Below are 13428 nucleotides of genomic sequence, written 5' to 3'. Positions count from 1 at the left end.
ACAGTGAGGCACAGTGTGTGAGGGAGATACAGTGAGGGACAGTGAGTTAGGGAGATACAGTGAGTTAGTGAAATACAGTGAGGGACAGTGAGTGAGTGAGATATTGAGTTTGTGAAATACAGTGAGGGACAGTGAGTGAGTGAGATACAGTGAGTTAGTGAAATACAGTGAGGGACAGTGAGTGAGTGAGATACAGTGAGTTAGTGAAATACAGTGAGGTACTGTGAGTTAGGGAGATACAGTGAGTTCGTGAAATACAGTGAGGGACAGTGAGTGAGGGAGATACAGTGAGTTAGTGAAATACAATGTGGGACAGTGAGTGAGATACAGTGAGGTACAGTGAGTGAGGGAGAGACAGTGAGTTTGTGAAATACAGTGTACAGTGAGGGACAGTGAGTGAGGGAGATACAGCGAGTTAGTGAAATACAGTGAGGGACAGTGAGTGAGGGAGATAGTGAGTTCGTGAAATACAGTGAGGTACAGTGAGTTAGGGAGAGACAGTGAGGTACAGTGAGTTAGGGAGATACAGTGAGTTAGTGAAATACAGTGATGGACAGTGAGTTAGGGAGATACAGTGAGTTAGTGAAATACATTGAGGGACAGTGAGTGAGGGAGATACAGTGAGTTAGTGAAATACAGTGAGGGACAGTGTGTGAGGGAGATACAGTGAGTTAGTGAAATACAGTGATGGGACAGTGTGTGAGGGAGATACAGTGAGTTAGTGAAAATCAGTGAGGGACAGTGTGTGAGGGAGATACAGTGAGTGAGTGAAATACAGTGAGGGACAGTGAGTGAGTGAGATACAGTGAGTTAGTGAAATACAGTGAGGTACAGTGAGTTAGGGAGACACAGTGAGTGAGGGAGATACAGTGAGTTAGTGAAATACAGTGTGGGACAGTGAGTGAGATACAGTGAGGTACAGTGAGTGAGGGAGATACAGTGAGTTTGTGAAATACAGTGAGGGACAGTGAGTGAGGGAGATACAGTGAGTTAGTGAAAAAAGTGAGGGACAGTGAGTGAGTGAGATACAGTGAGTTCGTGAAATACAGTGAGGTACTGTGAGTTAGGGAGATACAGTGAGTGAGGGCGATACAGTGAGTTAGTGAAATACAGTGAGGGACAGTGAGCTAGGGAGATACAGTGAGTTAGAGAAATACAGTGAGGGACAGTGAGTGATGGAGATAGTGAGTTAGTGAAATACAGTGAGGTACCGTGAGTTAGGGAGATACTGTGAGTGAGGGAGATACAGTGAGTTAATGAAATACAGTGAGGGACAGTGAGTGAGTGAGATATTGAGTTTGTGAAATACAGTGAGTGAGTGAGATACAGTGAGTTAGTGAAATACAGTGATGGACAGTGAGCGAGGGTGATAGTGAGTTTGTGAAAAACAGTGAGGGACAGTGAGTGAGATACAGTGAGGTACATTGAGTGAGATACAGTGAGTTTGTGAAATACAGTGAGGTATAGTGAGTGAGGGAGATACAGTGAGGGACAGTGAGTTAGGGAGATACAGTGAGTTAGTGAAATACAGTGAGGGACAGTGAGTGAGGGAGATACAGTGAGTTAGTGAAATACAGTGAGGGACAGTGAGTGAGGGAGATACAGTGAGGTACAGTGAGTGAGATACAGTGAGTTTGTGAAATACAGTGAGGTACAGTGAGTGAGGGAGATACAGTGAGGGACAGTGAGTTAGGGAGACGCAGTGAGTTAGTGAAATACAGTGAGGTACAGTGAGTGAGGGATATACAGTGAGGTACAGTGAGTTAGGGAGATACAGTGAGGTAAAGTGAGTTAGGGAGATACAGTGAGTTAGTGAAATACAGTGAGGGACAGTGAGTAGGGAGATACAGTGAGTTAGTGAAATACAGTGAGGGACAGTTAGTGAGGGAGATACAGTGAGTTAGTGAAATACAGTGAGGGACAGTGAGTGAGGGAGATACAATACAGTGAGAGACAGTGAGTGAGGGAGATGCAGTGAGTTAGTGAAATACAGTGAGGTACAGTGAGTGAGGGATATACAGTGAGGTACAGTGAGTTAGGGAGATACAGTGAGTTAGTGAAATACAGCGAGGGACAGTGAGTGAGGGAGATACAGTGAGTTAGTGAAATACAGTGAGGGACAGTTAGTGAGGGAGATACAGTGAGTTAGTGAAATACAGTGAGGGACAGTGAGTGAGGGAGATACAATACAGTGAGAGACAGTGAGTGAGGGAGATAGCGAGTTAGTGAAATACAGTGAGGTACAGTGAGTTAGGGAGATACAGTGAGTTAGTGAAATGCAGTGGGGTACAGTGAGTGAGGGAGATACAGTGAGGTACAGTGAGTGAGATACAGTGAGTTTGTGAAAAACAGTGAGGGACAGCGAGATACAGTGAGGTACAGTGAGTGAGATACAGTGAGTTTGTGAAATACAGTGAGGTACAGTGAGTGAGGGAGATACAGTGAGAGACAGTGAGTTAGGGAAATACAGTGAGTTAGTGAAATACAGTGAGGGACAGTGAGTGAGGGAGATGCAGTGAGTTAGTGAAATACAGTGAGTGAGGGATATACAGTGAGGTACAGTGAGTTAGGGAGATACAGTGAGTTAGTGAAATACAGTGAGGGACAGTGAGTGAGGGAGATACAGTGAGTTAGTGAAATACAGTGAGGGACAGTTAGTGAGGGAGATACAGTGAGTTAGTGAAATACAGTGAGGGACAGTGAGTGAGGGAGATACAGTGAGTTAGTGAAATACAGTGAGGGAGATACAGTGAGCTAGTGAAATACAGTGAGGGAGATACAGTGAGCTAGTGAAATACAGTGAGGGAGATACAGTGAGCTAGTGAAAATCAGTGAGGGACAGTGTGTGAGGGAGATACAGTGAGTTAGTGAAATACAGTGAGGGACAGTGAGTTAGGGAGATACAGTGAGGGACAGTGTGTGAGGGAGATACAGTGAGTTAGTGAAAATCAGTGAGGGACAGTGTGTGAGCGAGATACAGTGAGTCAGTGAAATACAGTGAGGGACAGTGAGTGAGGGAGATACAGTGAGGTACAGTGAGTGTGATGCAGTGAGTTTGTGAAAAACAGTGAGGGAGATACAGTGAGGTACAGTGAGTGAGATACAGTGAGTTTGTGAAATACAGTGAGGTACAGTGGGTGAGGGAGATACAGTGAGGGACAGTCAGTTAGGGAGATACAGTGAGTTAGTGAAATACAGTGAGGGACAGTGAGTGAGTGAGATACAGTGAGTTAGTGAAATACAGTGAGGTACTGTGAGTTAGGGAGATACAGTGAGTGAGGGCGATACAGTGAGTTAGTGAAATACTGTGAGCTAGGGAGATACAGTGAGTTAGTGAAATACAGTGAGGGACAGTGAGTGAGGGAGATACAGTGAGTTAGTGAAATACAGTGAGGGACAGTGAGTGAGGGAGATAGTGAGTTAGTGAAATACAGTGAGGTACAGTGAGTTAGGGAGATACAGCGAGTGAGGGAGATACAGTGAGTGAATGAAATACAGTGAGGGACAGTGAGTGAGTGAGATATTGAGTTTGTGAAATACAGTGAGGGACAGTGAGTGAGTGAGATACAGTGAGTTAGTGAAATACAGTGAGGGACAGTGAGTGAGTGAGATACAGTGAGTTAGTGAAATACAGTGAGGTACTGTGAGTTAGGGAGATACAGTGAGTTCGTGAAATACAGTGAGGGACAGTGAGTGAGGGAGATACAGTGAGTTAGTGAAATACAATGTGGGACAGTGAGTGAGATACAGTGAGGTACAGTGAGTGAGGGAGAGACAGTGAGTTTGTGAAATACAGTGTACAGCGAGGGACAGTGAGTGAGGGAGATACAGTGAGTTAGTGAAATACAGTGAGGGACAGTGAGTGAGGGAGATAGTGAGTTCGTGAAATACAGTGAGGTACAGTGAGTTAGGGAGAGACAGTGAGGTACAGTGAGTGAGGGAGATACAGTGAGGTACAGTGAGTTAGGGAGATACAGTGAGTTAGTGAAATACAGTGATGGACAGTGAGTTAGGGAGATGCAGTGAGTTAGTGAAATACAGTGAGGGACAGTGAGTGAGGGCGATAGTGAGTTAGTGAGATACAGTGAGGTACAGTGAGTGAGGGAGATACAGTGAGTTTGTGAAATACAGTGAGGGATAGTGAGTGAGGGAGATACAGTGAGTTAGTGAAATACAGTGAGGGACAGTGTGTGAGGGAGATACAGTGAGTTAGTGAAATACAGTGATGGGACAGTGTGTGAGGGAGATACAGTGAGTTAGTGAAAATCAGTGAGGGACAGTGTGTGAGGGAGATACAGTGAGTTAGTGAAATACAGTGAGGGACACTGAGTGAGTGAGATACAGTGAGTTTGTGAAATACAGTGAGGGACAGTGAGTGAGTGAGATACAGTGAGTGAGTGAGATACAGTGAGTTATTGAAATACAGTGAGGTACAGTGAGTTAGGGAGACACAGTGAGTGAGGGAGATACAGTGAGTTAGTGAAATACAGTGTGGGACAGTGAGTGAGATACAGTGAGGTACAGTCAGTGAGGGAGATACAGTGAGTTTGTGAAATACAGTGAGGGACAGTGAGTGAGGGAGATACAGTGAGTGAGGGCGATACAGTGAGTTAGTGAAATACAGTGAGGGACAGTGAGCTAGGGTGATACAGTGAGTTAGTGAAATACAGTGAGGGACAGTGAGTGAGGGAGATACAGTGAGTTAGTGAAATACAGTGAGGGACAGTGAGTGATGGAGATAGTGAGTTAGTGAAATACAGTGAGGTACAGTGAGTTAGGGAGATACTGTGAGTGAGGGAGATACAGTGAGTTAATGAAATACAGTGAGGGACAGTGAGTGAGTGAGATATTGATTTTGTGAAATACAGTGAGGGACAGTGAGTGAGTGAGATACAGTGAGTTAGTGAAATACAGTGAAAGACAGTGAGTTAGAGAGATACAGTGAGTTAGTGAAATACAGTGATGGACAGTGAGCGAGGGTGATAGTGAGTTTGCGAAAAACAGTGAGGGACAGTGAGTGAGATACAGTGAGGTACAGTGAGTGAGATACAGTGAGTTTGTGAAATACAGTGAGATATAGTGAGTGAGGGAGATACAGTGAGGGACAGTGAGTTAGGGAGATACAGTGAGTTAGTGAAGGACAGTGAGTGAGGGAGACACAGTGAGTTAGTGAAATACAGTGAGGGACAGTGAGTGAGGGAGACGCAGTGAGTTAGTGAAATACAGTGAGGGACAGTGAGTGAGGGAGATAAAGTCAGTTAGTGAAATACAGTGAGATACAGTGAGTGAGGGAGATACAGTGAGGTACAGTGAGTTAGGGAGATACAGTTAGTTAGTGAAATACAGTGAGGGACAGTGAGTGAGGGAGATACAGTGACTTAGTGAAATACAGTGAGGGACAGTTAGTGAGGGAGATACAGTGAGTTAGTGAAATACAGTGAGGTACAGTGAGTTAGGGAGATACAGTGAGGTACAGTGAGTTAGTTAAAATCAGTGATGGACAGTGAGTGAGGGAGATAGAGTGAGGGACAGTGTGTGACGGGGATACACTGAGTTAGTGAAAATCAGTGAGGGACAGTGTGTGAGGGAGATACAGTGAGTTAGTGAAATACAGTGAGGGACAGTGAGTTAGGGAGGTACAGTGAGTTAGAGAGATACAGTGAGGGACAGTGTGTGAGGGAGATACAGTGAGTTAGTGAAAATCAGTGAGGGACAGTGAGTGAGGGAGACGCAGTGAGTTTGTGAAATACAGTGAGGGACAGTGAGTGAGGGAGATACAGTGAGTTAGTGAAATACAGTGAGGGACAGTGAGTGAGTGAGATACAGTGAGTTAGTGAAATACAGTGAGGGACAGTGAGTGAGGGAGATACAGTGAGTTTGTGAAATACAGTGAGGGACAGTGAGTGAGGGAGATACAGTGAGTTAGTGAAATACAGTGAGGGACAGTGAGTGAGTGAGATACAGTGAGTTAGTGAAATGCAGTGAGGGACAGTGAGTGAGTGAAATACAGTGAGGTACAGTGAGTGAGGGAGATACAGTGAGTTAGTGAAATACAGTGAGGGAGATACAGTGAGCTAGTGAAATACAGTGAGGGAGATACAGTGAGCTAGTGAAAATCAGTGAGGGACAGTGTGTGAGGGAGATACAATGAGTTAGTGAAATACAGTGAGGGACAGTGAGTTAGGGAGATACAGTGAGGTACAGTGAGTGAGGGAGATACAGTGAGGGACAGTGTGTGAGCGAGATACAGTGAGTTAGTGAAATACAGTGAGGGACGGTGAGTGAGGGAGATACAGTGAGGTACAGTGAGTGAGATCCAGTGAGTTTGTGAAAAACAGTGAGGGAGATACAGTGAGGTACAGTGAGTGAGATACAGTGAGTTTGTGAAATACAGTGAGGTACAGTGAGTGAGGGAGATACAGTGAGGGACAGTGAGTTAGGGAGATACAGTGAGTTAGTGAAATACAGTGAGGGACAGTGAGTGAGGGAGATACAGTGAGTTAGTGAAATACAGTGAGGTACAGTGAGTGAGGGAGATACAATACAGTGAGGGACAGTGAGTGAGGGAGATAGTGAGTTAGTGAAATACAGTGAGGTACAGTGTGTGAGGGAGATACAGTGAGTTAGTGAAAATCAGTGAGGGATAGTGAGTGAGTGAGATACAGTGAGTTAGTGAAATACAGTGAGGGTCAGTGAGTGAGGGGGATACAGTGAGTTAGTGAAAATCAGTGAGGGACAGTGTGTGAGGGAGATACAGTGAGTTAGTGTTATACAGTGAGTGACAGTGAGTTAGGGAGATACAGTGAGGTACAGTGAGTTAGGGAGATACAGTGAGGGTCAGTGTGTGAGGGAGATACTGTGAGTTAGTGAAAATCAGTGAGGGACAGTGAGTGAGTGAGATACAGTGAGTTTGTGAAAAACAGTGAGGGACATACAGTGAGTTAGTGAAATACAGTGAGGGACAATGAGTGAGTGAGATACAGTGAGTTAGTGAAATACAGTGAGGGACAGCGAGTGAGTGAAATACAGTGATATACAGTGAGTGAGGGAGTTACAGTGAGTGAGGGAGATACAGTGAGGGAGATACAGTGAGCTAGTGAAATACAGTGAGGGAGATACAGCGAGCAAGTGAAATACAGTGTGGGACAGTGAGTGAGGTACAGTGAGTGAGGGAGATACAGTGAGTTTGTGAAATACAGTGAGGGACAGTGAGTGAGGGAGATACAGTGAGTTAGTGAAATATAGTGAGGGACAGTGAGTGAGTGAGATACAGTGAGTTAGTGAAATACAGTGAGGTACAGTGAGTGAGGGAGATACAGTGAGGTATAGTGAGTGAGGGCGATACAGTGAGTTGGTGAAATACAGTGAGGGACAGTGAGTGAGGGCGATACAGTGAGTTAGTGAAATACAGTGATGTACAGTGAGTTGGGGAGATACAGTGAGTGAGGGAGATACAGTGAGTTAATGAAATACAGTGAGGGACAGTGAGTGAGTGAGATATTGTGTTTGTGAAATACAGTGAGGGACAGTGAGTGAGTGAGATACAGTGAGTTAGTGAAATACAGTGAAAGACAGTGAGTTAGGGAGATACAGTGAGTTAGTGAAATACAGTGAGGGACAGTGAATGAGTGAGATAGTGAGTTTGTGAAATACAGTGAGGTACAGTGAGTTAGGGAGATACAGTGAGTGAGTGAGATACAGTGAGTTTGTGAAATACAGTGAGGGACAGTCAGTGAGGGAGATACAGTGAGTTATTGAAATACTGTGAGATACAGTGAGTGAGTGAGATACAATGAGTTTGTGAAATACAGTGAGTTAGGGAGATACAGTGAGTTAGTGAAATACAGTGAGTTAGGGAAACAGTGAGTTCGGCGACAGTTCGGCAGATACAGTGAGTTATGGGCATACACTAATCTTAGTGTAATACGGTGAAATATATTGAGTAGGGAGGTACAGTGAGTTGGGAAGATACAGTGAGTTAGTGAAATACAATGAAGTAAAGTGAGTTGGGGAGATTCAGTGAGTACAGTGACTATTTAGGTAAAGATGACAGCAATTTTGTGTGAAACAGGGAAAGTTTCCCCAGACACAATGAGATGAAAACCCATGCAAGATACAGAGCATTCCTTTCACTTCCAAGGCCTAAACACTTCTGCAAAGTTCTCTCAAAAGTTATCACACATGAACCAATCACTGACCATTGTCAAGCAGAACACTATTCCTGGTCAACCCACCGGTTGCCAGTTAACCAATTGAACCAACACCGTAAAATGCTGGTTCCTAAGATCCACTCTGTGCTGCGGAGTCTGGCTTCTTCTCTCCAAAATACAAAACCTTGGAAGACAGTGTCGGGCAAACAGGTTGTTTCGCTTGAAGTCTTTTGCTTAAAGGCACAACCCAATTATGGTTTCACAGACCAAAATAATAAAATAAAAGAAATGGGAACAAAGGAAATAAACAGAAAGGACTGTTACAGTTTTTTTGCTGCAGCGAAAGTGGTGAAAGTAAAATTCTTCTCTAATGCGTCACCTTCTGTTTTGGTTTAATGGATGGATGTTTTGGGAAGTGAAACATGATTCTGTGCATTTGAATTCAGCTGGATATGTTCACTGCTGCTAGCTGACACCATTTCCTTAGTGGTATAAAGTGCACTGACTATGCCAAACTGATAGTTTCAGTTTACTTTGTTTCAGCAGACTCCATTTTTCGGAAACCAAACAGATATCAAAGTGCACCATCACATGTACCTTTACGGAATTACATAGCCAATTTTATTTATTTGAATACAACAAAGGTCAAACGAAGGAAAACATATGTTTTAATGAAACTCATAGTTAGCATTCCAAAATTCAGGATTATAAAATAGAATTGTGACATTGCAAATTTTAATAGTACCATACCACCCCTCCATATCAGAGCAGGCAGGACAGAATTGGGGGTTTAAATTGTAAAAAAAAATGGATAACTAAGGTGCCTACAAAAGCAAAACACTGTGGTTGCTGCATATCTGAAATAAAAGAGAAAATGCTGGAAATACCCAGCAGGTCTGCTTTGTAAAGAAGCCATCCTGTTATTTCCTTTGTTCCTATTCTATTCTATTTTATTTTATTATTTTTGGTCCGTGGACCCATAATCAGAATGTGCCTTTAAGGAGACGACTCTCAAAGTTGAAGCAGCCTGCTTTTCAGGACATTGTGCTCCCAAGTTTTATGTTTGGAGAGGAGAGGCCAACTCTTCAGCACCAAATGAATCTTAGGAACTGGTTGTGGAGGAAGTCAGCTCTATTGCATATCTGCGAACCAATGGTTGGACAGGGACAGTGTTCTACCTGACAACAGTCAGTGATTTATTCCTGGGTGATGCTTTCTGGGAGAACTTGGCAGAACTGTTTAGACCTTGGAAGGAGGTGGAACATACTCTTTCTCTCTCTCTCTCTTGCTTGCTGAAGTGGAAGAACTGCTTTATTGTTCTAAAACCAGTGAGTGCCTGGCACATCTTTGCTGTAATCCTGAATTTACAGAGAAAGGAGACAACCTTGCCAGAGAAAACCTTCTCCAAGCCTAGAAGGAAGAAATACCAGAACAAAAACCTGAACTTCAGAATGACATTGACTGGAAGTCATCCAGTGCATCAAAATCCTTGGTTCTTTTATTTTATTAATAGTCCCTCTTTCTCACAAAACCCTTTCCCTTCTGTGTTGTATGTGTGTGCGCAGAGAGTGGGAGTAGTTAGGAGGGGGGTTGGGAAAGGGGATTTAGAGAGTCAGTTACATTTTTCTGTCAGTTTAATTATAGTACTGTACATAATAAAAGGTTACTTGTGCTAAAGTTACAAACCTGGTGACTGCAGAATATTAGATTCAACCAGTTACCTTGGGTATTTTAAATAAAATCTTATTTCACCTGTGTTGCGACTCCGGGTCTAATAGGATTAATAGTGCAATTGACTGTGCACTAGCCCAGGATGTCGTGACAAGAGAGAAAAACAGAATTAAGATTTCAAATCAACGACCTTTCATCAGAACCATTCGGGCATAATCAGGGCAGCTTTGGGCACAGATGAGTCACCTGATCTGACGTGACTGGCTGGTAATTACAATATATTAATGAGGTTGCATGCCTCAAGTTTTAATAGTGATTTGGGTTTAATGGTTTTGGTGGGTTCCCCAGGGCCCAACAGCTAAAAAGGAGCCAGACTGCCAGATCAAATAGGTATATGCTTTTCCAGCCATCTGTGGGCCACATGGATCAGGAATGCGTCTTCCTGGTCCTTCCATAATTTTCCTCACCCACACAATACACTGTACAGAAATCTCATCACCTGCATGTTCTTGTCACCTCCCATTATCTCCTTCCCCCATGATCTTCAGATGCACACCAGCTATGCTCACCGCTGCCATCAGCCAAACTGACCTCCCACCCCTGCTCCCCAGGAGTGGTCCTCTCCTCTGCAATCTCTTCCACCCCATGATCTGATCTCCCTCATTTTCACACTGCTGTGCTCTGAACTCCATTCCCTTGCCCTCACAACTTCCCAAATCTTCCTGATTCCCTGCAGCACAAGATTTCCTGCCAACTTCCAGCCTTGAGTATTGCTGGCTGTCAGGATGGAAATGGGATGAAAAGGTTTGAATACGTTCCTGCTGTCTGATTTGGCAGGACATTAGTATTCCTGTCATTTCCAGAATTCTGCATGTTGACAGACCCTCTCCATCTCCCTGGTAAATATTAGGATCATGTAGCTCCAAACAGTAATTGCAATTGATAGAAACTAGTATTGTTAAATAATAATAAGCAATATGTATAAGTATACGTTTTATGAAAAAGTGGCATCTGATTATCAATAAGAATGATTGAAATTTATGTCACTGTAAACATAAATATACATACAGTGCGTGAAAATTATTGTCAGGGTTTTCATTAGAATATGAGTTGGTGACAGGAGCATGATGCCTGATTTGAATTCTATCTATACTGTACGGGGTGGGATATTGTAATTGTGCTTAACTGCACAACTTGGTTCAGGAGGATATTTTCCCTTGTTTTAATCATTGCCATCAGTATTCAAACTAAATGCTACAAAGAAGAGTAGTTATTTTGGAAGTAGAAATGGAAACAGATGGCTGCTTCTTGATGCACTCATTTGTAGTTTAACTTCAAAAGTGTCAGGACGTGCTAATGATATTAGCATTAAAATATTAATGGAATTGAATGCAGTTTCTAAAAATCAGAAAGTGTATTCCTTTTAAGTGTCCACCATATGCACATTTTATGTGGCATAGATTCTGGATTTGTTTTATTTTCTTTTTTGTCTTGAAATAACAGATTGTGAGATGACACCATGTTTTTATCCCCAGAAGTCTTCGATAAGTTTAATACAATGGCCTTAATTGATGGGAAGAAGGACAATGTGAGCCTAACAGTAGATAATGTTCATTTGGAATATGGTGTTGTATATGAATACGATAGCACTGCTGGAACAAAGTGCCACGTTCTGGAGAAAATGAGTGAACCAAAGGGATTCTTCAACCTAACTGCAAAGGTATGATTCAAAGGACTAATGCGAACTCTGTGATTATACACGTGGACCTGAAATATAATGCTTTATAAACAAGAATAGGCTTATGAACAACCCATGTGAGGAATTGGAGAATCGAGGAATATTTGTTGGACGTGATCTACCCAAATGGGTCCTGCAGCATGCGGGATTAGCTGGATGTTTCCCAGAAACACCCCGCTATTTAACGCCCATCCGGGTACATCGGAGGCCAGAGCAGGGAACTACCCGGCGAGGCCGCATTTAGTCCCGTTTTTTGCAATGGTGGAAGGTTTGAATGTTTGTGGAAGGGGAGCAATCAAGTGGGCTGCTTTGTCCTGGATGGTGCGGAGCTTCTTGAGTGTTGTTGGAGCTGCACTCATCCAGGCAAGTGGAGAGTATTCCATTACACTCCTGACTTGTGCCTTGTCGATGGTGGTCAAGCTTTGGGGGGTCAGGAGGTGAGTTACTCGCCGTAGGATTCCGAGCCCTTGACCTGCCCTGGTAGCCACAGTATTAATATGGCTAGTCCAGTTCAGTTTCTGATCAATGGTAACCCCCAGAATGTTATATTGGGGACTCCACTCGAAGTGCTTCCAATTCTCCCACAGCCCACCTCTCAGTTCAAACCCAACATGCTGCCTCATGTCACAGTGGCTGGGCGGACATGTGGTGGACCTGGAAGTGCGTGGAATCACACGAGAAGATTGTCAGACGCGCATCCTGACATCATCAAGCACCGGTGTGATATTTCAGTCAGCAGGCAGGAGTCAGAAACATGCTCGTCGACTATAAAGCAAGCCATTAAGTCCATTAAGGAGTCAATTAAAAGCAATTGTACGTGGCCTGTCCACTGTTACAGTGGACGGGCAGTCCCATTAGCCAGGTGGCCATGACGATTTAGCTATAACCTCGATCCAGGACGGTATTAAGTGTCTGGGATGAAATAAAATTCAAAAAGATGTCGGGAACTGAGGTTTTCTGAATTCTGTTCATAGAATCCTCAAGGAGGCCATTCGGCCCATTGAGTCTGCACCGACCCTCTGAAAGAGCACCCTAACCAGGGTCAAGCCCCCACCTAATGCCCGTAACCTAATGTAACCTAATGACATTAAGGAGCAATTTAGCATGGCCAATCCGCCTAACCTGCACATCTTTGGACTGTGGGAGCATCATCACATTTAATGTACATGTCTACAGCTCCCTGAAGTGTCTCCAGAGCAACTATCCACCTGAGGGAACTCATTAGAAGCATCAGCCCGCACCCTCCATTTTCTTGGCACCCATCCACCATCCCCCTCACCCTCCGTGGCAGTACTGACCCGTTTTCAGTATGTGTTTCATGTTGGCGACCAGTTGGCCCATCAGTGTGAAATCGCGTTCCAGGCTCGATCATGGCCAGAAGCGTATTTTGTGTCTGCTTCCGGATCTGCTACGTGCACGTGTCCAATGGGTGCAAAGTTCAGGTCAATATGGATTACTGTACCTGTTAAAAAGAAATAACAAAAAGAAGGAATGATGTACTGAAGAGAGATTTACAGAAATATTCCATCACTGGAAAAAAATTACAAATGAAGAAATTTTAGAAAAACGTAGGAATAATGTGGAAATGTTAGAAGTTCATGTGGAAATGAAAAATTGCTTGACAGGATATAATTAGGTTCTGCAATTATGAGTTTTAAAAGACATTTCTAGTTTGGGCTGCGTCTTTAAATTTGGGTAAAGGAGGGATTTGCAACCTGATTTGCATTGGCACAATTATCAAAAGCATACCTCAAGAAATCATCTTTATACTGCTTTTTTCCCGATTTAAAATTTTCCTTGTAGGGAATGTAGGCTGTTGACCAGAGGCCCGCAGCTCTGTAGAGAGCTAAGACTAGCACTGCTCTGTCC

General features: G+C 43.6%; 1 protein-coding gene across 2 annotated transcripts in view; it reads left to right on the top strand.

The window, feature by feature from the left end:
- The window catches only part of prex2 (phosphatidylinositol-3,4,5-trisphosphate-dependent Rac exchange factor 2), an 825781-nt gene that overhangs the window by 459313 nt on the left and 353040 nt on the right, over nucleotides 1–13428 (top strand). For both annotated transcript variants that reach the window (XM_072467618.1, XM_072467617.1), the window contains exon 22: nucleotides 11357–11541. In XM_072467618.1, coding sequence (XP_072323719.1) covers nucleotides 11357–11541 — 185 coding nt within the window. The remainder of the gene's footprint in view (nucleotides 1–11356; nucleotides 11542–13428) is intronic.

This window comes from Scyliorhinus torazame, chromosome 11 (assembly GCF_047496885.1).
Source record: "Scyliorhinus torazame isolate Kashiwa2021f chromosome 11, sScyTor2.1, whole genome shotgun sequence".
In the NCBI taxonomy this organism is placed as follows: Eukaryota; Metazoa; Chordata; class Chondrichthyes; order Carcharhiniformes; family Scyliorhinidae; genus Scyliorhinus; species Scyliorhinus torazame.
The sequence above is the reverse complement of the archived record's forward strand: the minus strand, read 5'-3'. Positions and strand labels throughout refer to the sequence as shown.